The following is a 24,873-nucleotide window of genomic DNA, read 5'->3' on the forward strand; positions in this document are numbered from 1 at the left end:
CCACCTGTTTGGCTCTTTCCCCCCCCCATTGTATGATTTAGCCGCTCAGTCCTTTAGACTGATGCTTGTATTTTGCAGCACCTAGGGAGAGTCTCCCGGGCTGCCATGATGTATTCACTGCTCTTCTCTCTGTTAGGAGCAGGAGAGATCTCTTTTGTAGCCCTACGGGCGTTTTTTACATAACTAATGAAAGGATCTTTTCTCGGAAAAAAAAAAAAGGTAGAGCTATCTTTTGGAGCGCTGTCCGATAGGCCCTGCCCTAGGCTGATTTTTGGTGCATGGGTGGTGACTTTAACATGATAGAGGCAGCAGAGGACAGACTAGGAGGTGGCACGGCCACAGTCTCAGGAATGGAGTACTTCTTAGGGGATAGGACCCTTGGCATCATCCAGAGTTTGGGCATAGCCCTGGGAGTCTTAGCTTCTCTCAATCGGATAGGTGGAGCTCTGGCCCCAACCTCTCTCTACTGGACAGGTTTTATGTTGACAAGTGGGCTTGCAGCCATGGAGGCATGGTTGGTATTTTGGCTGGCACTATATTTTCAGATCATGCCCTAGTTATTCTATCCCTAGAGGACCCTTGGAGGCATGACAGACATGCGAGCTCCAGGATTCCAGACAGCCTCATTCAGGACCCCGAGATTTGTATCCGGATTGAGCAGATATGGGCGGGTCCGGACTTCTCCTCAGGATTTGCAGCGTGCACTTTGGATTATGGCCTTGGGGAGGTCAATATTTTCTTATAGGAGGCAGCCCAGAGTAGATTGGAGGGATTTCGGGAGTAGGAGAGGAGGCTGAGGAGGGGCCTAGCCTCTTTACAGCGTCTTCAGGAGAGCTCCCCAGACAGCCCGTGGATTGAGAGTCAGATCGCTGCCGTCCGCACAGAGATTCGGTCCATTGAGGAGAAGAGGGTGGAGTATAGATACCATGCCAGGGCTTCATGCTAGACTTAGGCCGGTGACAGGGAGACTTCTTTGAGATAGCCGGCCCACATAGGAGGAGAGACGGTATTTGCAGGCTACGTGGCCAAGATGGAGCTATTGTTTCTGATCCCCCATAGGTGAGAGCCATTGCCACGGATTTCTTCCGGTCTCTTCTCACTGGTGCCCCATTATCCCCCCAGGTGATGGATGCGCGCGAGAGTCTGGAGGCACACGAGAGAGGTGGTTCCCCCTCCCTTTGGTCTTTCTTATTGACCCCTTTCACTGCAGAGGAGCTGGCGGAGGTGGTGAAGGCATTGCCTAGGGGCAAATGCCCGGGGGTGGATGGGCTTCCTGTTGTTTGCCCGGGGGGCGGATGGGCTTCCTGTTATTTGCCCGGGGGCGGATGGGCTTCGTGTTTCTTTCTTTCTTCGCCTGGGGGCAGATGGGCTTCTTGTTTCTTTCTTTCTTCACCATTGGGACCTCATGGAAGGTGGCCTTCACGCCGCCTTCAATGAAATTATGCTCATAGGTGCCATGCTAGAGAGGCTCACAGAGGGCTTGATACATTTGATTCCCAAGGAGGGTGGTGATAGATTGGAGATCCGGCAGTGGAGACCCATCACCCTTATAGGGACGGCCTACAAGATTTTGGCCAAGGTCATCAGTAGGCGACTTCAGCCTTCCCTCCTAGACTTGATCCATGGATCGCAGGTCCGCAGGTGTGGTGAACTCTTGGGTTTTGGTCGTGGCCTTGGCGGCGATTTGGGTATTCCCTCTTGTCTTGGAGCAGCCAACAGAGGTGACTGACTGTACAGCAGCCAGTCGCAAAGGCTGAGAGAAGGCGTTGGGCAGGGGATGCACGGCAGCACTAGTCGCCAAAAAGCAAGTCTAAGAAAGCATACCACATGTTTGGGAAGGCGATGCAGGGGCTGGGCGCACAGCAGTGTAACAGCCAGGTGTTGGCGGACGTGAAAGTATGTGCGGAAGCAGTCAGGCTAAGGCCATGTGCTGGTGGAGGTTGCACGTGTGGAAGCAGCCAGGTGGGCAGTTTTTCTGCAGCACAGAACATGCCGGCATCGTCATCATCACTTTCGCTCCCCCTTTCGTTTGAGCCTTCATCTTCTTTGTGCTAGAGTTGCACCGGGCCTTGTGAGCTTGAGAGGCTGCTCGGTGCTCTCTGGATCTATGCTCTTGGGACTGTGACTGTGAAGGCGAGATGTGGCTAAGAGGCAGATTACAGGGTCCTTTCATGGTCAGACGCACAGAGGGCTACAGCGTGAGCCTTCATGAAGACAAATCTGTTCGTCTGGATGGCTACAGTGTTTGGTTTAGAAAACACCCGGTGGGAAGGCCACGATGGAAGCTGTTTTGAAAGCCAGTTTCATCTCCTTACGAAGAGAGCAAGGAATGTTCTGAAAAGTGCCTTGGTTAGTAAGTGGAAGGACTTGGATCATGGGACACATCTAAGGCCATGAGAGGTGCCGGCTGGCGAGTCTTGAGCCTTGAATGTGTACCGAGGTCCTCGAACACTTAGCTTGAGGGCTTTTTGAAGACAAAGATCAAGGGTTAAGATTTTGTGAACGGCTCTTGACGCAGAAGACATGGGGTAAGGCTTGCTAAGCACTCATGTGGAAGTCCTGGGTGAAACTAAAAAAGGATCCTACTGGTAAAGGATTCGACAAGTTGTACTTTGTACTCATATTTGTTCAAATAAAGAAATACCGCAAGGGGCGCCACTGCGTTTTGGGGCCATTCGGTGTCCTTGTACTATTTGTAGGAGCAATCTAGCTTCCTTGTTTGTTTTCTTTTTCCAGGTTCTAATGGGTGATGAAGTGTTTTGTGTGCGAGTGTTTGTTTCACTGCCCGTCAAGTTTCTGAAGGCCGGTTTCATGGTTCCATTGCCGGGATATCGTCGACTTTCTCAAGGAGGCGAGCCCGTGGTTGTTTCATAAGAGTCACATCAAAAGCTTCAACATGTGGAAGTTGAAAAGGAAGTACAGGAGACAGTGCAGGATTGATTGTCTTTGCCTATATGAGGTGAAGAGGAAAAGCTGAAGATGAAGCTCAGGAGAAAAGACACCAAGGACAGGAAGTAGTTGGTCAGGAACAAGAAGCAGTTGAAGTGTTATGGTGCGAAAGATGGGTTAAAGGCTATGGCTTTCAACATTTTGTCACTAGTGTTATCTTCACGGAGGCTTCATGGGGTTTGGAAGGCAGCTTCTTTCTATGTTTATCAGTGGTGATCTACTATGCTTCATTGGGACTTGTGCTTATTACTTGGGTGGAGTGCAAGCAGGTTTTGGGTGCCTGTGGATGTATCAAGTGAGGCTCAGTTGGAAGCAGAGGCACTTGATGAAGTTCTTATTCCCGAGCAGATACTGGTACAAGGTAAAGTTTCCCGTCGCTATCTTGTGAAGTTTAAAGAACTATTCACCAATGGATGCGAAGTGGATGGAGGAGGGTGACTTAGTAGATTCACCTAAGGTATTGCAGCTTTATCTTGATGTCTTTGAGTTGGAGCCAACTCTTGCGACGACTCATTCAGGCTCAGCAAAACTGGGGCATTGCCTGATGTTCAAGAGGGGGATAGCACCTCCGCTCCCTTGTTAGACAGGCTCAGTTTTTCATCTAGGAGTCGCTTGGTGACATCTTTGTATTCACCTGAGGTACTGAGGCTGACAGAACATCTACTTATGGGACGTCTATGATATTGTGTACTAGTCACATGAGATGGTAAAGTTGGGTATGGTTCACAGTCGGCCGCACCATGAACTATAATTGCAACTATGGATGGTTTTTGCCTTTTGGAACTAAGGTATGACTGAGGAAGATTGATCTTTGTCATATGGTTCTAGCTGTTCTTGACCACACGATCGGTCAATTGGATATTGAGATGATGCTATTTGTGGAGTTAGTCTCCTTTGGAATGGCATGGTTTGGTTGAGCTCAAAGTCTGCAACAACCTGAGCTAACACTTCGAGCCTCTATGAAGGGCATAAGTCTTGCGAGCAGTCCTAGAGTTGGTTTGGTTCATGGACAAATCGAACTCTATTTTTGCATGTGTGCATACACTTTTTGAGGTACTCTTGTATTCTGGTGCCATTGGATCCTGGTACCATTGAGAATACATTGGGTAATACTCTGGATTTTGTCGTGAGATGCATGTATATTGGTATGATACATCAAGTACTTTATTATGTTCATATCATTGTGTGTGACTCCTGCGGGATAGCCATGGGACATATGTGGGAAGTACTTCGTGGATGTATAGTTTAGATGCATTGAGTGCTTTCATATGCTCATGTTGTACCTTCAATCCTGGGTCCTGCGGGATATCTATGGCTGTAAGGCTTGCGAGCAATCCTGAGACTGTTATATTGGAGTGGGTAGAGCATCTTGAGGAGCATATTGTTTGCGAATGCATTTATGTGTCATGCATATGTTTGTCATATGTTGAATGATGCACGGTTTTGTGTTACGACCCTGTGTTTTTCCCTTTGGACAACAAGCAGGTGGGCACGGGTACGGGCACGAGATGGACAAGTGTGAACAAGCATCAAGTTTGGGGTTGCGAGTTCAAGAGGGTGGCTGTGTGGTGCTGGTCGCCAGATGGTCTTCACGGGCACATCCCTGGAGTGCAGCTGCCGCTGAGCGCTGCCGTTGCTGGGCGTTGCTGCACATAGGGCCACCAGGTAGCGGGTGAGGCTGTTGAGCAGGAGCCACAAGCGACTGCTGCTGCTGTTGCCGCCGCTGCTAAGGTGCTGCTGCTACTGCGCATGAGGTGCTGCTGCCGCTGCCGCCATCTGTTGCTGCTGCCACCACCGCCGGGTGCTGCTGCTGGGAGCGACTGCTGCTGCTGTTGGGCGCTGACAGGGTGCTGATGCGCATGGTCTACAACAGAGTGCTGCTGCTCCTAGGCTCTAGGCAGGTCATGGGCAGTCAGGCAGGTGATCAGGTGGTTGAGCATGGGTTACTATCGGTAAAAAGAGACCAGGCGACTATATCTAAGGGCTACTGTCAGTAATGGGCAGCTAGGCAGGCGTCAGGCAGGAGTTTCTCTGTAGACAATTGGACAGGCAGACGAGTGTCAGATGGGAGGCTCTCTACGCCAGGTGGCTGCATGAGTGGAAGCAGTCAGCTTGGGTCTCTCTCTCTCTCTCTCTCTTCGCAAGCAGGTTTTTGTTTACGAGATTAGGATACAGAGGATCGGGCTATGTATGCACAGAAGATGTTCTTGGAAGAGATGTGTGTTGCTCTTCGTCTTGGACTCATGTGTATTCAGGGATTGCTTGACACGTCCTCTATCTTTCTCTCTTTGGATTTTTGGCATTGTGATCGATGGTGCATATGAGGATTTATTTGTCATGGAAACAGGACATTAGTCTTTCGTAAAGAAACAGGACTTTGGTATCGAGGATCCAGGCCTATGGTTTATGGATACAGGTCTATGGTTTATCAGACACAGGTCTTTGGTTTCGTGAAGAAAGATTTTCTTTGGATTCATGTGAAGAGGTTATAGTTTTCTCGAGGTTATATGGAAGCTGTGACTATAGGGAAGGACATATGGTTTGGTACAGCCCTACTGCTGTCTGGGAAAGGGTTCGTGAGATCCATGGTTGAGATGGAGAAAACCTTTTCAAGCAGGGAGGTGTCGTATAGGTGTGCCTTCTTTATGGAATGCTTTGCTGATAACGAGAGTTCTTATTTGGAAAGTTTTGGGTGGAAAGCTAAAAGGGATCCTATTGGTAAAGGATTCCACAAGTTGTACTTTGTACTCAAATTTTGTTCAAGTAAAGAAATACCACAAGGGGTGCCACTGCGTTTTGGGACCAATCGGTGTCCTTGTACTATTTGCAGGACCATTCTAGCTCCCTTGTTTGTTTTACTTTTCCAGGTTCCCATGGGTGATGAAGTGTTTTGTGTGCGAGTGTTTGTTCCACCGCGCGGCAGGTTTTCTGAAGGCCGGTTTCATGGTTCCATTGTCGGGATATCGTCTACTTTCTCAAGGAGGCGAGCCCGTGGCTGTCACATCAAAAGCTTCAACATGTGGAAAGTGAAAAGGAAGTGCAGGATTATGAGTCTTTGTCTATATGAGGTGAAGAGCAAAAGCTAAAGATGAAGCTCAAGAGAAAAGACACCAAGGACAAGTAGTAGTCAGTCAGGAACAAGAAGCAGTTGAAGTGTTATGGTGCAAAACATGGGTTAAAGGCTATGGCTTTCGACATTTTGTAACCAGTGGTATCTTGACGGAGGCTTCATGGGTTGGGAAGGGAGCTTCTTTCTATGTTTAGCAGTGGTGATCTACTATGCTTCATCAGGAACTTGTGCTTACCACTTGGGTGGAGTGCTAGCAAGTTTTGGGTGCTTGTGGATGTATTAGATGAGGCTCAGATGGAAGCGGAGGAACTTGATGAGGTTCTTATTTCCGAGCAGATATTGGCACACTAGGAAAGAAAGGTACGAGGTAAAGTTTCCCGTCGCTATATTGCGAAGTTCAAGAACTGGTCACCGATGGATGCGAAGTGGATGGAGGAGGGTCACTTAGCAGATTCACCTCAGGTATTGCAGCTTTATCTTGATGCCTTTGAGTTGGAGCCGACTCTTGCTACGGCTCATTCAGGTTCAGTAGAGCATGGGTCTGGAGCATTGCCTGATGCTCAAGAGGGGGGTAGCACCTCCACTCCCTTGTTTTAGACAGGCTCTGTTTTTCATCTAGGAGTCGCTTGGTGACATCTTTGTATTCACTTGAGGTACTGAGGCTGACAGTACATCTGCTTGTTGATGGGAGAGAAAACAGAATTAGGGTTAGAGTTCATTCATGGGAGACATACACAGAGAAACAAGGGAGAGAGAGAGAGAGAGAGAGTTGTGGGGATAAGTCAACTCATCAGGCATGAGTGTGTGACTCCCCTATCACACATGTATATTGCACTAGTACACATAGTGCACTTAGTACATTAAAAGTACTAAGTGTACTATGTACTATAACTTATGGGCTTGTACACACTATAAGGGTGGGCATAACGCCTTTACCCCAACAACCTCCCACTTAAAGGCAAAGTGCCCTTAAATGAAGGAAAAGAAAAATCAGCATGTACATGATAATATACAAGGCCATATCAAGGCTGAAACTGGCCTCATCCAATGCCCATCAAGTGTCTGCAATGAGCAAACCGCTCCGGAGGCAAACTCTTTGTCAACAGATCAGCCGGGTTGTCATCCGTGTGAATCTTAACAAGCTGAATTTGCTTGTTCTCTATCACCTCTCTGATGAAGTGATACTTCACATCCACATGCTTCGTCTTTGCATGAAAGACAGGGTTCTTTGCCAACTGGATGGCACTCTGACTGTCACAATGCAACAATGGAATATCCCCTGTATAACCCAAATCAACCACTAACCGAGATAGCCATAATGCCTCCTTGCAAGCCTCTGTGGCTGCAATATACTCGGCCTCTGTAGTAGATAAGGCTGTGCACTTCTGCATCCTGGATATCCATGACACAGCACCTCCTGTGAATGTAAATACATAACCGGTAGTAGACTTCCGGTTATCTGGATGACCGGCATAATCCGAATCCGTGTAACCATGCACTAATGCATCCTGTTTGCCAAAGCAAATGCACATATCCTGTGTGCCCTTCAGGTATCTCATGACACCTTTCACTGCTTCCCAATGCTTCTTGCCAGGGTTGGCCATGTATCTAGAAACCACTCCCACTGCAAATGCAATGTCCGGCCTAGTAGCAACCATGGCATACATGAGACTGCCACAAGCTGAAGCATACGGAATCTTGGCCATATCAGCCCTGTCTCTATCTGACTGTGGGCTGTCCATAGCACTGAGTTTCACATATGGAGGCAAAGGAGTACTAGCTTTCTTCCCCCCGTCCATATTGAACCTCTGCAAGACTTTGCCAATGTATTCCTTCTGAGACAAATACAACACATGCTGATTTCTGTCCCGAAGTATCCGCATACCCAAAATGTGATTTGCATCACCCAAATCCTTCATATCAAAGGTTTGATGCAGCCTCTGCTTCAAGGCATCCATCTCTTTACGAGATTTCCCGGCAATCAACATATCATCAACATACAAGATGAGGATCAATAGACTGCCATCCAAAGCTTTCTTGGTGTACAAGCAGTGATCTATGCCACTTCTCCTGAATTTCTGTGATTTCATGAATGTATCAAATTTATGATACCATTCCCTTGGTGCCTGTTTGAGCCCATAAAGACTCTTTTTCAGCTTGCATACAAGCTTCTCCTTTCCACTCACTGCATAGCCCTCTGGCTGCTGCATATATATCTCCTCATGGAGATCACCGTGAAGAAAAGCAGTCTTCACATCCATCTGAATCAAGTCCAGATCATCATGCGCAACCAAAGCCAACACAGCTCTAAGTGTGGTCATTTTGACCACTGGAGAGAAGATCTCATCAAAGTCCACACCATATTCCTGCTTGAAGCCCTTAGCCACTAACCTGGCTTTGTATCTTGGCTTTGCATCTGATGCAACTTTGAGCCTGTATACCCACTTGCATGGCAAAACCTTCTTGCCTGCAGGCAAAGGCACCAACATCCAAGTTCCATTTTTATGCAGAGAATCCATCTCTGACTTCATGGCACGCTCCCATAGAGCTTTGTCTGCCCTCTGTAAAGCCTCTTTGTAACATGAGGGCTCCCCACAGTCAGTGAGCATCAAGTAGTCAACCCTTGGAACAAACCTGTCAGGGGCTCTGGAGGGTCTAGTGGACCTCCGTACCCAATGACCATCATTTGCAGGTTGCTGTCCAGCCTGCATATCACCCATTGGTGGCTCCTGTTCCATGCCATAAGGCTGAAATATCATGCCCGGTATCTCCTCCAACTGTGGTATATCCATAGGGATATCTTCTGCCATATCTGGCTGTCCATTTGGACCATTTTCAGCACCATTTAAGGGCTGGTTTTCCTGCTGTAATGGCTGATTTACAGCCCTTTGTTGTTGTCCATGATGTCCATCATCATCAAAGATGACTCTGCCAGGCTCCTGTTGCCTTGCAGGCTCCTTATACATGCATGTTTCATCAAAAATGACATCATTGCTGCGTATGATCTTTCTATTCATGGGATCCCAAAGTCTATACCCCATTTCACCTCTGTCACCATATCCTAGGAATATGCATTTGTGAGACTTAGGATCAAGTTTGGTGCGCATTTCCCTGCGTATGTGCACGTACGCAACGCAACCAAACACTCTCAAGTGCTTGTATGACGGAGGCTTCCCTGTCCATACTTCTTCTGGCACTTTCCCACCAAGCCTCGTGTTAGGTGACCTGTTTATAAGGTGAACGGCTGTCATAACAGCTTCAGCCCAAAAACCATGAGGTAATGCAGCATGTGACAACATAGAACGGACCTTCTCCTGTATGGTCCTGTTCATCCTCTCTGCTGTCCCGTTTTGTGGAGGATCATAAGGAGTAGAGAGCTCCCTCTTGATGCCTTTAGCATCACAAAAGTCCTGAAACTGTTTGGACATATACTCTCCACCATTGTCGGAACGCAAAGCCTTCAGTGTTTTGCCAGTTTGGTTCTCAACAAGAGCAACAAACTTCTCAAACACTGAGAATGTATCACTCTTCAAACGAAGAGGATAGACCCACACCTTGCGTGTGGCATCATCTATAAAAGACACAAAATATTTTGCCCCTCCCAAAGAAAGCTGAGGCATCTCACATACATCTGTATGTACAAGCTCGAACTGAGCATCTTTCTGTCCAAGAGCTTTCTTGTGGGGGCACTGTAGTTGCCTACCATATATACAATGCTCACAAAACTGAAAACTTGAAAACTTTAGAGAAGGCAAGTAACCCAAACGAGACAATTGCTCCATTCCTTTGACACTCATGTGTCCCAACCGGCTATGCCACATAGAAATTTCCGGCAGCTCGGTTGCATTTACATTAGCATGGTGACAAACACCTGCATGCATGAAATAAAGAGTGTCCACCTTAGAGCCTCTTGCAACAACCAGCGAGCCCTTACTAATCTTCCACTTTCCACTACCAAATGTGGTAACATAATCAGCATCATCAAGCTGTCCAGTAGAAAGTAGATTCTTCTTGATCTCAGGCACATGCCTGACATCATGGAGCATAAGCTGTGAGCCATCTGAAAATACAAGCCTTACATCACCTCTGCCAAGAATCTTGCATGCATGGTTATCACCCAAATAAACCACTCCTTCATTGCCAGCAGTATACCTGACAAACAAGTCTCTACAACCTGTGACATGAAAGGAGGCACCTGAATCAATGATCCATGAGTGCATACCATGACCACCTGTAAGAAGTGAATGGGCATCAAGTGAAGACGTAAAGAGGACCTCATCCTCACTGCCACCTGCATGTGACACATTGATTTCTTCAATCTTGACTCCACTTTTGCCCTTTGGCTTTACATCTTTGGCTTCATCCTTCTCTTTGTCTTTGCCTTTTCCCTTTTCTTTTTGATCATTTTTCCATTTGTAGCATTGCTTTTTAATGTGTCCCTTCTTGCCACAATAATGGCATTCCAAATCCTTTTTGGAGCGAGACTTGCTCCTTCCCCTTTCTTGGCTTTTCCCCCTTTGCTGGGATCTCCCACGTGCATTCATTGCATTGGACTTTCCAACAGAGTTGTTCTTCCTGTTCATCTCTTCTTGAAGAAGAGCACCCTCAACATCTGCATATGACAGCATAGCATTCGAATTGCTAGTGGCTGTCCTAAATGTGTCCCAACTCTCTGGCAAAGTGCATAACAAAAAAGTGGCTTTGAACTCATCGTCCATTGCCAACTTTTGATTGATGACCTGGCTGACAATACCATTAAACTCATTGAGATGGGCTGTCATAGACGCCCCTTCCTTCATCTGAAGGCCTATGAGTTTCTTCAACCAATACACTTTGCTTGAGGCACTTTGTTGGGCATACAAGTCCTGCAATCTCTGCCACATTCCCCAAGCTGTCTTCTCTTCACGAATGCTGAAAAGTAAAGAGTCTGACACAAACAACATGATAGTAGATCTGCATTGCAGGAAACGTGGGATGAAGGGGTGGAAACGTCGTTTCCACGTTTCCCCAGCTGCCAGCCGTTTCGTATAGGGGGAAACGGCTGGGAAACGTTTGAATGTAGTGTTTAATAATTTATAAGACACGTGGCAGGCCAAAAAGCGAAAAGAGCTGCGAATTAAAAAAAAAACGAACGGAGCCCAAAATGAATAAAAATCGACTCGCCTCCCTGCATAGACTCTGCGCAGCGTTAATGAAACCACAAGCGCACAGCGCGCCAGAGCATTCCACGCAAGAGTAAATGAAAACGAGGAGCCCGTTTTTTTAAAAAGCCCGTTTGTGGGTTTTTTTTAAAAAGCGCCGTTTTAATAGAATTAGAAAAAAAAAAAGCTATCTCAGCCTGCAACGTACTTATCTCTCTGTGAGAAACTTAGGCGCACACAGCTCTCTCTCCTTCCCCCTCTCTCTCTCTCTCTCCCCCCTTCCCACCCCTTTTCATGCAAGCACAGGAGGAGCCCCCTTGCCTTTGCTTAAACTGTGCACCCCAACCTCCATGCATTTGCTTTAACTGTGCGCCAAGAAGGATCATTTTCGAGCCTTGCAAGTGTCCCCTTGATCCTAAATACCACCTTACTCTCGCAGATGCTATTCGCCATAGAGCCTTAAAATGCAAATGCATCAATTCAGTTTCTGTCCCTGAGTGGCTTTGTTCGAAACAGCTTCAATTGGAGCAAACTTGCAAGCTTAGAAGGAGAAGAGCCCCTCTTTTTTGCTAACTTCCAATTTCAACCATGTTCTCTTCTTCTTCTTCTGTGGTCCCCCTAATCACGCCCTTCAAGCCTAAAGCACCTCATGCTCCCGAGCCATTGTGGAAGTATGTGACTGAGAATGCAGCATTCGGAAAGGGGGGCAGCAAGAAATGGGAATGTTCTTTTTGCAAAACAAATTTTGCAGGCTCCTATCCACGAGTACGGGCCCATTTACTCGGCATCAAGAACCAAGGCATCCAAGTGTGCTGCAAGGTGTCGACTGAAAATCGAGCAAACATGACTCGAGAAGACCATGAGAGCGCTATCAAGAAGCAAAAGACTGGCAACAATCTAGTCAACAAGAAGCCTACAATGCAACCGTCCGTGGAAGGTATGTTCAAGAATGCATCTCGAGAGGAAGTAGATGAGGCCGTTGCTCGATGCTTTTATGCATGTGGTATGCCGTTTTATTATGCACGGTCTCCTTATTTTCATGACATGGTGGGTGCAATAGCGTCTTTTGGTAAGGGTTACAAAGCCCCAAACTATGAGAAGCTTCGCACCACACTCTTGGACAAGGAAAAAGACAGGGTTTGGAGTCATCTCTCGGGGGTAGAGGCTTCATGGCCACACTTTGGGTGCTCCATTGTGTCTGATGGATGGACAGACACCGCAAAGAGGCCCTTGATTAATTTTATTGTCTCCAGTGCTCGAGGTGTGGTATTCAAGAGATCCATTGATACATCCGGGAGCCAAAAAACAGGGGAGTTTATTGCAGAAGCTCTTTTGGACATCATTAGGGAGGTCGGTGTGGACAATGTGGTGCAAGTAATTACGGATAGTGCTGCCAATTGCAAGCTTGCAGGTCACTTGGTGGAGCAAGCATATCCCCATATTTTTTGGACACCATGTGCAACTCATTGCTTGAATCTTCTACTGAAGGACTTGGTCCTAATCGAGTGGATGGATCGAGCTATCACCCAAGGCAAAGAAGTCCAGCAGTTCATTTCGAATCATGATGCAACAAGGGCCATGTTCAGCAAACACTCCAAGCTCAAGCTCATTAGGCCAGGTGATACTCGATTTGCTTCAAACTTCATGATGTTGCAGAGATTGGTGAAGGTGAAGAGTCCCTTGAAGCAGCTGGTCACAAGCGAGGAGTGGGATGCATGGAAGAGAAACAACGAGTATGCTTTGCACATAGAGATGCAACTCTTGTCTACTCCTTTTTGGGAGGACATAGAGAAGTATGTCAAGGTCTTGTGGCCGGTCATGGCAATGCTTCGTATGGTGGATAGAGATGAACCGGTCATGGGTACGGTTTATGAGGGCATTGATCAGATGCTAGAGAAAATCAAGGAGATATTGAAAGAATACATAGATGGCAATGACGAGTACGAGGAGATTCGGGTACTTGCACAAGAGCGTTGGGAAATGCTTCATTCTCCTCTTCATGCAACAGCTTATGTCCTCAACCCAATGTGGTTTATGAAGCGACCATACAAGGACAAGGATCTGATGAAAGGGTGGAGAAAGACGTTGGATAGGGTGGGCAAAGATGAAGATGAGAAGACAGAGTACAAAGCACAATTGTCACAGTACATTGGACTACAGGGGGATTTTGCAGAGTCTTCAGCTTTAGCGGACATGCAAAAGCTTTCTCCTATTGCATGGTGGGAGAACTATGGTACAGGTACTCCTATGTTACAGAGATTGGCTATTCGTGTCTTATCTCAAGTATCTAGCGCTTCAGCATGTGAGAGAAATTGGTCCACCTATGGCTTCATACATTCCATGAAGCGGAACCGGCTGGGTCATACGAAGGCAGATGACTTGGTCTTTGTGCACAGTAATCTTAGGCTCATATCACGGAAAGAGCCCTCGTATTCTTCAGGTCCATGCCAGGCATGGGATGTATTAGAGGAGGATTCTATCTATGAGTGTTTTGAGGATCAGTTTGAAGATGAAGGTGTACTTCCCATGTAAACAAGTTCTATCTTGTAGAATGATTGATTAATGAAATTCAGCCATGATGGTCTTCCATTGTTTTGCTTTGTTTTTCATCTTTTAATGGTGCTTACCGATCAATAATTGAATTTGTACATGTACTTTAATTTTTTTGTAAAAAGATATATTTGTACTTCTGTTTTTTAACCTTGAACTTGAGTCTACCCCCGACGTTTCCTAGTAATTGAGTTTGGCGTTTCCAAACGTTTCCTGGGTCTTGCCGTTTCCTACCAGGAAACGTTTCCTGCAACACAGTAGTAGATCTTGCCAGCTCATCCATATCTTCCCACTCTTCAGCAGTAAGAGAAGCGGGCATTACACCCCTTTCTTTGATAGGCTTGTGCTGCTTTTTCTGGAGCAACACATTGTAGCACTGGGTTTGCCAAATATCATAATTATGCGAGCCTTCAAGCTTCTTGATGTGAAGCAATGAAGAGCTCTTACCTGTGGTTGCCATAGCAATATGCAACCTGTCAATGCCTGACTCCCTGCAAAATGTGCAAACATTGCACCAAAAGCACACAAAGTGCTCACAGTTTTTCTCCCAAGCTTTATCTCCCACTGCGGAAGCAAGAATGCAACTTTTCTCCCACTTTATGTGATGAAAACACCAAAATCTGGTTGCTGCAGATTTTGGACAGCACCTTAAATGTGCTCTTTTGCCCTTCCAAAGCACTGTACAGCAGTACTAAGTGCTCACCTGTAATGTACCAAACCTGTACCGGCAAGTACAGCAGCTGAAATTGAACCTTTTGGTCACTCAAAACAGTGTACAGCCATGCCAAAACATGCACAAAGCTGTGCCAAATCTGTACCAGCAGGTACAATAGCAATAAATGCTCTCCTGGCTGTCCAAATGAGTGAAAATCAGACTTTTACAGTCCTGTACACTGCATAAAACAGTCCCGAACAGAAATTGGGCAAAAGCCCCTTGACTGCAAGCTGATTTTTGAGGATTCAAGGCATAAATGTCTTGCCTGCTGCTTTGCCAAGCTCAACAAGCATGAAAACTTGAAAAGCCCCTTGATTTAAGATCAATTTCTGATCATACATGGTACATTGACGCACATGAAGGCATCCAGAGTGTTCACGATGCTTCCCCCTGGCCACATATACATCAAATACATGAAAGCCCCTTGATTTACAGGCACATTGAGTGCTTGTAAGGCATCAACACATTATCCACAGCATCAAATGCGATTGCCTGCATGCAAATCAACCAAATCGGCACAAAAGCCCCTTGATTTGCACTGCAATCTGCTGCAATTTTGCCCAAATGTGCAATTTTTCACATCATACAGCATGTATGAGTGCTTAATTGCACAATTACATCAAAAGCCCCAAATTTCGACATCCAATTTCCTACAAATTGAACCTGATTGTGACCAATGTCACCCAATTTTGCCAATTTTGCTCAAAAATTGAGCAATTGGGCACCTGTACCTGCTCAATTGTTGATTGTACTTGCTCAATTGCAAATCCCCAAAAAAATTGAGGAAAATACCTTGTAATTTTCTGATTTTTCTTTTTGTTGCAGGAAAATTGTGTTTGATGAATTTTTGCTGCTGTTGTGCAGAAATGGGCAATATGATCCAGGTGCTCAAGTGGTGAGAACCTTGAGGGCCTGCGTGATTGCAAAGGAGTGCAGAGCGGCCAGAAGAAGATGGTTGCTTGTAGCAAGAATCATTTGATGCAAGAATCGGCCGCTTCACTAGTGGGAGATCAGAAGGTGATGGCGAGCTGCAATGGAGCGCAGCACCAAAAAAAAAACGCTGACCCGACTCCTCTTCGCGCTACGGGTATGTCATAGTCGTGTTCGCCTGTTGAGTGCCGCCTCCTACTCACGCTGAAGGGCCACCCGCTTCGCCTGGTTTACTCGCTGCTGAGCGCCAACTTTGCTTCGCCTAGTAGTGCTGAACTGCAGATGACGTGATAGCCTTCGCTTCACGTTCGCCTGACGTATTCGCTTGACTGCTCACACTCGACCTCCGCCTTCGCCTGTGTTGCTTTCGCCTAGCGCATCTACGCCCAGCGCTCGCTCACGCTTCGCCTGGCTGCTGATGTCTTCGCTTAGCGCCAGTGGGCAGTCCGCCTGGCTGCTGGGCAGCCCCCGCCTGGCTGCTGGGCAGCCCTCGCTTGGCTGCTGGGCAGCTGGGGCAGTCCACGCTGCTGGTTGCTCTCTCAACCCACCTGCCTGCGACTGGTCACACAGTCGACCAGTAACCAGCACTGCACAAAGGCGACCAGAGACAAATTTTGATGCAGCACGCAGATCCGTACAGCAGCACACGCCTGTTCTCTGCAGCGACAAAACCCTAGAAAAAATAACCTGCTCTGATACCAGTTGATGGGAAGTAAACCAGAATTAGGGTTAGAGTTCATTCATGGGAGACATACACAGAGAAACAAGGGAGAGAGAGAGAGAGAGAGAGAGAGTTGTGGGGATAAGTCAACTCATCAGGCATGAGTGTGTGACTCCCCTATCACACATGTATATTGCACTAGTACACATAGTGCACTTAGTACATTAAAAGTACTAAGTGTACTATGTACTATAACTTATGGGCTTGTACACACTATAAGGGTGGGCATAACGCCTTTACCCCAACACTTATGGGACTTCTATGATATTGTGTACTAGTCACATGAGATGGTAAAGTTGGGTATCCGTATGGTTCACAGTCGGCCGCACCATGAACTATAACTGCAACCATGGATAACTCTATCTGCATCTATGGGTAACAGAGATGGTTTTTGCCTTTGGAATGGCATGTTTTGGTTGAGCTTAAAGTCAGTGACAACCTGAGCTAACACTTCGAGACTCTATGGAGGGCATAAATCTTGCGAGCAGTCCTAGAGCTGGTTTGGTTCATTGATATATATGGATTGAACTCTATCTGTGCATGTATTTATACACTTTCCGAGGTATTATGGTATTCTGGTGCCATTGGATCCTCGTACGCTTGGGAATACATGGGTAATACTCTGGATGTGTCAGGATGAGATGCAGGTATGTTGGTATGATACATCAGGTACTTTACCATGTTCATGGTGTATCACTAAATGTGGCTCCTGAGGGATGGCCATAAGTAAGAGTGTGTAAAGCATCAAGAGGGACATATGTGGGAAGTACTTCGTGGATGTATAGTTTAGATGCATTGAATGCTTTCATATGCTCATGCTGTACCATCAGTCGTGGGTCCCGCGGGATATCTATGGGTGGAGCAACCTTGAGACTGTTATTTTGGAGTGGGTAGAGCATCTTGAGGAGCATATTGTTTGCGAATGCATATATGTGTCATGCATATGTTTGTCATATGTAGAATGATACATGGTTTTGTTTTTGGCTAACACAGGTTACGTGTTTCCACTTGGTTTTAGACTTTTGTTGCAGGTTCTGAAGGAACAAGCAAGAGTTGTTTGTCACTTCGATGTGACGGTGTGGCCTTATTGTTCACGATGATTGCTTCATCACCCAGATGCACTGGAGGGGCATTGCTATGGTCATATGGGGACTCTTTTGGATGCTTACTGAGTTATTGAGTGCAATCGAGGATGCTTGCTATTTTCTCAAGAGGAGGGTATGTTACTACCCTGTGTTTTTCCCTTTGGACAACAAGCAGGCGGGCACGGGGACGGGCACGAGATGGACAGTGTGAACAAGCATCAAATTTGGGGTGGTGAGTTCAAGAGAATGGCCGTGTGCTGGTCGCCATGTGGAGGTCGCTGGATGGTCTTCACGGGCACATCCCTTGAGTGCAGCTGCCGCTGAGCGCTGCCGTTGCTGGGTGCTGTTGCGCATACGGCCACCAGGTGGCGGGTGAGGCTGTTGCGTAGGAGCCACAGGCGACTGCTGCTGCTGTTGCCGCCGCTGCTAAGGTGCTTCAGCTACTGCGCATGAGGTGCTGCTGCTGCTGCCGCCATCTGTTGCTGCTGCTATCACCTCCGGGTACTGCTGCCACCACCATCGGGTACTACTGCCACCACCGTCGGGTGTTGCTGCTGGGAGCGATTGCTGCTGCTGTTGGGCGCTGACAGGGTGCTGATGCGCATGGTCTACAACAAGGTGCTGCTGCCCCTAGGCTCCAGGTAGGTCATGGGCAGTCAGGCAGGTGATCAGGTGGTTGAGCATGGGTTACTACCGATAAAAAGCGACCAGGCGACTATATCTAAGGGCTACTATCAGTAATGGGCAGCTAGGTAGGCGTCAGGTAGGAGTTTCTCTGTAGACAATTGGGCAGGCAGACGAGTGTCAGATGGGAGGCTCTCTACGCCAGGTGGCTGCATGAGTGGAAGCAGTCAGCTTGGGTCTCTCTCTCTCTCTCTCTCTCTCTCTCTCTCTCTCTCTTCGTAGCAGGTTTTTGTTTACGAGATTAGGATACAGAGGATCAGGCTATGTATGCACAGGAAGATGTTCTTGGAAGAGAGGTGTGTTGCTCTTCGTCTTGGACTCATGTGTATTCAGGGATTGCTTGACACGTCCTCTATCTTTCTCTCTCTGGATTTTTGGCATCGTGATCGATGGTGCATATGAGGATTTATCTGTCATGGAAACAAGACATTAGTCTTTCGTAAAGAAACAGGACTTTGGTATCGAGGATACAGGCCTATGGTTTATGGATACAGGTCTATGGTTTATTAAATACAGGTCTTTGGTTTTGTGAAGAAAGCATGTCTCTGGATTCATGTGAACAGTTTATAGTTTTCTCGAGGTTACATGCAAGCTGTGACTATAGGGAAGGACATATGGTTTGGTACAGTCCTACTGCTGTCTGGGAAAGGGTTCGTGAGATCCATGGTTGAGATGGAGAAGACCTTTTCAAGCAGGGAGGTGTCGTACAGGTGTGCCTTCTTTATGGAATGCTTTGCTGATAACAAGAGTTCTTATTTGGAAAGTCCTGGGTGAAAAGCTAAAAGGGATCCTATTGGTAAAGGATTCGACAAGTTGTACTTTGTACTTAAATTTTGTTCAAGTAAAGAAATACCGCAAGGGGCGCCATTGCGTTTTGGGACCAATCGGTGTCCTTATACTATTTGCAGGAGCATTCTAGCTCCCCTCTTTGTTTTACTTTTCCAGGTTCCCATGGGTGATGAAGTGTTTTGTGTGCGAGTGTTTGTTCCACCGCCCGTGAGATTTTTGAAGGCCAGTTTCATTTTGTTTTTGGCTAACACAGATAACGTGTTTCTACTTGGTTTTAGACTTTTGTTGCAGGTTCTGAAGGAACAAGCAAGAGTTGTTTGTCACTTCGACGTGACAGTGTGGCCTTATTGTCCAGGATGATTGTTTCATCACCCAGATGCACAGGAGGGGCATTGCTTTGGTCATATGGGGAATCTTTTGGATGTTTACTGTGCTATTGAGTGCAATCGAGGACGCTTGCTATTTTTCAAGAGGGGGTTATGTTACGACCCTGTGTTTTTCCCTCCGGACAACAAGCAGGTGGGCACGAGCACGGGCACGGGATGCTCAGTGTGAAGGGCATCAGCTTGGAATCAAGAAAGAAACCCATGTGTGTGGCCAGCCCAAGTGTGAAAGGGAAAAAAGAGGAATTTTAAAGTTTATAAGGTTTTTATTAGTATGGGGTCATACGTTTTTGATATTTGCTTTTGGCTTTTTGGAGAAAAGCGATTTGAATCGCATGTTTATAAAAGAGTCGACTGTGAGGTGTAGCGCATGTCGTGTGGCACATCACCTTGGGATCGCAGGTCTGCAGGTGTGGCGAACTCTTGGGTTTTGGTCGTGGCCTTGGCGGCGATTTGGGTATTCCCTCTTGTCTTGGAGCAGCCAACAGAGGTGACTGTATAGCAGCCAGTCGCAAAGGCTGAGAGAAGGTGTTGGGCAGGGGATGCACGGCAGCAGCTAGTCGCCAAAAAGCAAGTCCAAGAAAGCGTACCACATGTTTGGGAAGGCGATGCAGGGGCTGGGCGTACAGCCGCATAACAGCCAGGTGTTGGCAGACGTGAAAGTATGTGCGGAAGCAGTCAGGCTAAGGCCATGTGCTGGTGGAGGTTGCATGTGTGGAAGCAACCAGGCGGGCAGTTTTTCTGCAGCACAGAACATGCCGGCATCGTCATCATCACTTTCGCTCCCCCTTTCGTTTGAGCCTTCATCTTCTTTGTGCTAGAGTTGCACAGGGCCTTGTGAGCTTGAGAGGCTGCTCGGTGCTCTCTGGATCTATGCTCTCGGGACTGTGACTGAGAAGGCGAGATGTGGCTAAGAGGCAGATTACAGGGTCCTTTCATGGTCAGACGCACAGAGGGCTACAGCGTGAGCCTTTATGAAGACAAATCTGTTCGTCTGGATGGCTACAGTGTTTGGTTTAGAAAACACTCCATGGGAAGGCCACGATGGAAGCTGTTTTGAAAGCCGGTTTCATCTCCTTACGAAGAGAGCAAGGAATGTTCTGAAAAGTGCCTTGGTTAGTAAGTGGAAGGACTTGGATCATGGGACACATCTAAGGCCATGAGAGGTGCCGGCTGGCGAGTCTTGAGCCTTGAATGTGTACCGAGGTCCTCGAACACTTAGCTTGAGGGCTTTTTGAAGACAAAGATCAAGGTTTAAGATTTTGTGAATGGCTCTTGACGCAGAAGACATGGGGTAAGGCTTGCTAAGCACTCATGTGGAAGTCGTGGGTGAAAACTAAAAAATGATCCTATTGGTAAAGGATTCGACAAGTTGTACTTTGTACTCATATTTGTTCAAATAAAGAAATACCGCAAGGGGCGCCACTGCGTTTTGGGGCCATTCGTTGTCCTTGTACTATTTGCAGGAGCAATCTAGCTTCCCTGTTTATTTTCTTTTTCCAGGTTCTCATGGGTGATGAAGTGTTTTGTGTGCGAGTGTTTGTTTCACCGCCCGTCCAGTTTCTGAAGGCCGGTTTCAGTATGAGATAGCCTTCTTCTCATAGAGCTGCCAGTCGGAGGAGAAGCATCTCTTCCTCTTATGATCACTTGTTTCCCGCCCTTATATGAGGCGAGATTGTATTTAGCCCTTCGTGGTTGTACTTAGCTCTTTGTGGCTGTTTTTTTTTCTTTAACTAATTGAAGGATCTTTTTCTCGGAAAAAAAAAGAAAAGAAAAGCAAATTTAAAGAACTTTGACAAAAGCGAGTAATATTTTATTATAAAGTGGAAAGCAAAGGGAAAAAGGCAAAAACAAAAGCTTGGTTAAGCTTTTGGCAAAAAGCAGAGCCCTCTTCAAGTATAAAAAGGCTTGAACCTCTCTTGTAGCATCATGAAGGAGATCATGGAGTGTGTGTGTGGGCATCATTATGATCATGGAGAGGTTCTACTTCTCCATGAACACCTTCTCCAACTTGATTTTCAGATGTATGGTCAGCCCTTTGTATGGGCATATGCATGGACGATACGGACGCGTGTATGGAGTGTTGGCGTAAAGGCATTATGCCCACCCTTATAGTGTGTACAAGCCCATAAGTTATAGTACATAGTACACTTAGTACTTTTAATGTACTAAGTGCACTATGTGTACTAGTGCAATATACATGTGTGATAGGGGAGTCACACACTCAAATCTTGAGTTGACTTATTCCCACAACTCTCTCTCTCTCTCCCTTCTTCTCTCTGTGTATGTCTCCCACATGAAAACCTAACCCTAATTCTCCCATTCAACTGGTATCAGAGCCCTGGTTTTAGGGTTTTGTTCTCAAGGGTGCAGAGCTGGAAATCGACTGTGGAAGAGCTACGAGCAGAATTGCAGCGATGAAAGTTGCCTGTGCGCAGAGCTGTTGAACCAAGGAGTCGAGGGCAGCCTTTTCTCCTTTAGCAGAGAGGCGGAGGTGACGTTGTGCTGCAACAGACCTTTGTAGTGGCTAAAGGCATGTCAGTTAGCGACTGACTATGAAGTGAAAGTCGACTGGAGAAGAAGCGCAAGGACACGAACGTGGCGCAGTCAGTTGAGCGTTAGCCACAAGGCGTAAGGCTACTAGGCGGAGGCGGCGTTAGTCGAGCGTTAGCCACAAGGCGTAAGGCTACTAGGCGGAGGCGGCGTTAGTCGAGCGTTAGCCACAAGGCGTAAGGCTACTAGGCGGAGGCGGCGTTACATGTCCCCGTGAAGCATGTCCCCGTGAGGGCCATCGCGTGTAGCGCTGGCCCTGGGCAAGTTCGCTTCGCTCCTCGTCACCTTCTCCAAGGCGTAACAGCAGCGCTCACAGCAAATCAGGCGTCTATAGCGAAAACGCCTCAACCAGCCTCCATTTTTTTGGTCTATCGTTGACACCAGCTCCTCTTGATCGCTGCAGATCTCCATTTTTTTTTGGGATTTGCAATTGAGCAGGTACAATCATCAATTGAGCAGGTACAGGTGCCAAATTGCTCAAATTTTGAGCAAAATTGGCAAAATTGGGTGACATTGGTCACAATTAGGATCAATTTGCAGGAAATTGGATGTCAAAATTTGGGGCTTTTGATGTAATTGTGCAATTAAGCATTCATACATGCTGTATGATGTGAGAAATTTCACATTCGGGCAAAATTGCAGGAAATTGCAGTGCAGATCAAAGGGCTTTTGTGCCGATTGGGTTGATTTGCATGCAGGCACTGGCAATGCTTTGGGCTTTTGTGCCGATTGGGTTGATTTGCATGTAGGCACTGGCAATGCTTTGGGCAATGTGTTGATGCCTGTCAAGCACTCAATGTGCCTGTAAATCAAGGGGCTTTTATGTATTCGATGTATATGTGGCCAGGGGAAAGCATTGCGAAGACTCTGGATGCCTTCATGTGCGTTAATGTACCATGTATGATTAGAAATTGATCTTAAATCAAGGGGCTTTTCAAGATTTTATGCTTGTTGAGCTTGGAAAAGCAGCAGGCAAGACTTTTATGCTTTGAATCCTCAGAGATCCACATGCAGTCAAGGGGCTTTTGCTCAATTTCAGTCCAGGACTGTTGTATGCAGTGGTGAGGACTGTAAAAGTCTGATTTTCACTCATTTGGACAGCCAGGAGAGCATTTATTGCTATTGTACCTGTTGGTACAGATTTGGTACAGCTTTGTACAAGTTTTGGCAGAGCACTTAGTACTGCTGTACAATACTTTGGAAGGGGAACAGAGCACATTTAAGGTGCTGTCCTAAATCTGCAGCAACCAGATTTTGGTGATTTTATCACATACAGTGGGAGTAGAGTTGCATTCGTGCTTCCGCAGTGGGAGATAAACTTTGGGAGAACAACTGTGAGCACTTTGTGTGCTTTTAGTGCAGTGTTTGCACATTTTGCAGGGAGTCAGGCATTGACAGGTTGCATATTGCTATGGCAACCACAGGTGAGAGCTCTTCATTGCTTCACATCAAGAAGCTTGAAGGCTCACATAACTATGATATTTGGCAAACCCAGTGCTATAATGTGTTGCTCCAGAAGGAGCAGCACAAGCCTATGAAAGAAAGGGGTGTAATGCCCGCTTCTCTTACTGCTGAAGAGTGGGAAGATATGGATGAATTGGGGAATGTGGCAAAGATTGCAGGACTTGTATGCTTAGCAAAGTGCCTCAAGCAAAGTGTATTGGTTGAAGAAACTCATAGGTCTTCAAATGAAGGAAGGGGCGTCTATGGCAGCCCATCTAAATGAGTTTAATGGTATTGTCAGCCAAGTTATAAATCAAAAGTTGGCAATGGACGATGAGTTCAAAGCCACCTTTCTCTTATGCACTTTGCCAGAAAGTTGGGACACATTCAGGACAGCCACTAGCAATTCGAATGCTATGCTGTCATATGCAGATGTTGAGGGTGCTCTTCTTCAAGAAGAGATGAACAGGAAGAACAACTCTGTTGGAAAGTCCAATGCAATGAATGCACGTGGGAGATCCCAGCAAAGGGGTAAAAGCCAAGAACGGGGAAGGAGCAAGTCTCGTTCCAAAAAGGACTTGGAATGCCATTATTGTGGCAAGAAGGGACATATCAAAAAGCAATGCTACAAATGGAAGAATGATCAAAAGGAAAAGGGCAAAGGAAAGGACAAAGACAAAGATGAAGCCAAAGATGTAAAGCCAAAGGGCAAAAGTGGAGTCAAGATTGAAGAAGTCAATGTGTCACATGCAGGTGACAGTGAGGATGAGGTCCTATTCACGTCTTCACTTGATGCCCATTCACTTCTTACAGGAGATGGTCATGGTATGCACTCATGGATCATTGATTCAGGTGCCTCCTTTCATGTCACAGGTTGCAGAGACTTGTTTGTCAGGTATACTGCTGGCAATGAAGGAGTAGTTTATTTGGGTGACAACCATGCATGCAAGATTCTTGGCAGAGGTGATGTGAGGCTTGTGTTTTCAGATGGCTCACAGCTTATGCTCCATGATGTCAGGCATGTGCCTGAGATCAAGAAGAACCTGCTTTCTACTGGACAGCTTGATGATGCTGATTATGTTACCACATTTGGTCGTGGAAAGTGGAAGATTAGTAAGGGCTTACTGGTTGTTGCCAGAGGCTCTAAGGTGGACACTCTTTACTTCATGCATGCAGGTGTTTGTCACCATGCTAATGTAAATGCAACCGAGCTGCCGGAAATCTCTATGTGGCATAGCCGGTTGGGACACATGAGTGTCAAAGGAATGGAGCAATTGTCTCGTTTTGGTTACTTGCCTTCTCTAAAGTTTTCAAGTTTTCAGTTTTGTGAGCATTGTATATATGGCAGGTAACTCCAGTGTCCCCACAACAAAGCTCTTGGACAGAAAGATGCTCACTTAGAGCTTGTGCATACAGATGTATGTGAGATGCCTCAGCTTTCTTTGGGAGGGGCAAAATATTTTGTGTCATTTATTGATGATGCCACACGCAAGGTGTGGGTTTATCCTCTTCGTTTAAAGAGTGATACATTCTCAGTGTTTGAGAAGTTTGTTGCTCTTGTTGAGAATCAAACTGGCAAAACACTGAAGGCTTTGCGTTCCGACAATGGTGGAGAGTATATGTCCAAACAGTTTCAGGACTTTTGTGATGCTAAAGGCATCAAGAGGGAGCTCGCTACTCCTTATGATCCTCCACAAAACGGGACAGCAGAGAGGATGAACAGGACCATTCAGGAGAAGGTCCGTTCTATGTTGTCACATGCTGCGTTACCTCATGGTTTTTGGGCTGAAGCTGTTATGACAGCCGTTCCTCTTATAAATAGGTCACCTAACACGAGGCTTGGTGGGAAAGTGCCAGAAG

At 46.7% G+C, this 24,873-nt stretch overlaps 2 protein-coding genes across 2 annotated transcripts in view; both read left to right on the plus strand.

Moving 5' to 3' along the window:
* Positions 1-24,873, plus strand: part of LOC147607741 (aldehyde dehydrogenase family 3 member H1-like) — a 74,685-nt gene that overhangs the window by 32,891 nt on the left and 16,921 nt on the right. The window lies entirely within an intron of this gene.
* Positions 10,979-13,962, plus strand: LOC147607742 (uncharacterized). The gene has a single exon (XM_086790715.1). It carries the CDS (start codon positions 11,749-11,751, stop codon positions 13,690-13,692), a length of 1,944 nt encoding a protein of 647 aa, XP_086646841.1. The 5' UTR covers positions 10,979-11,748; the 3' UTR covers positions 13,693-13,962.

This window comes from Cibotium barometz, chromosome 55, assembly GCF_041138505.1.
Source record: "Cibotium barometz isolate CiBa-2024 chromosome 55, ASM4113850v1, whole genome shotgun sequence".
In the NCBI taxonomy this organism is placed as follows: Eukaryota; Viridiplantae; Streptophyta; class Polypodiopsida; order Cyatheales; family Cibotiaceae; genus Cibotium; species Cibotium barometz.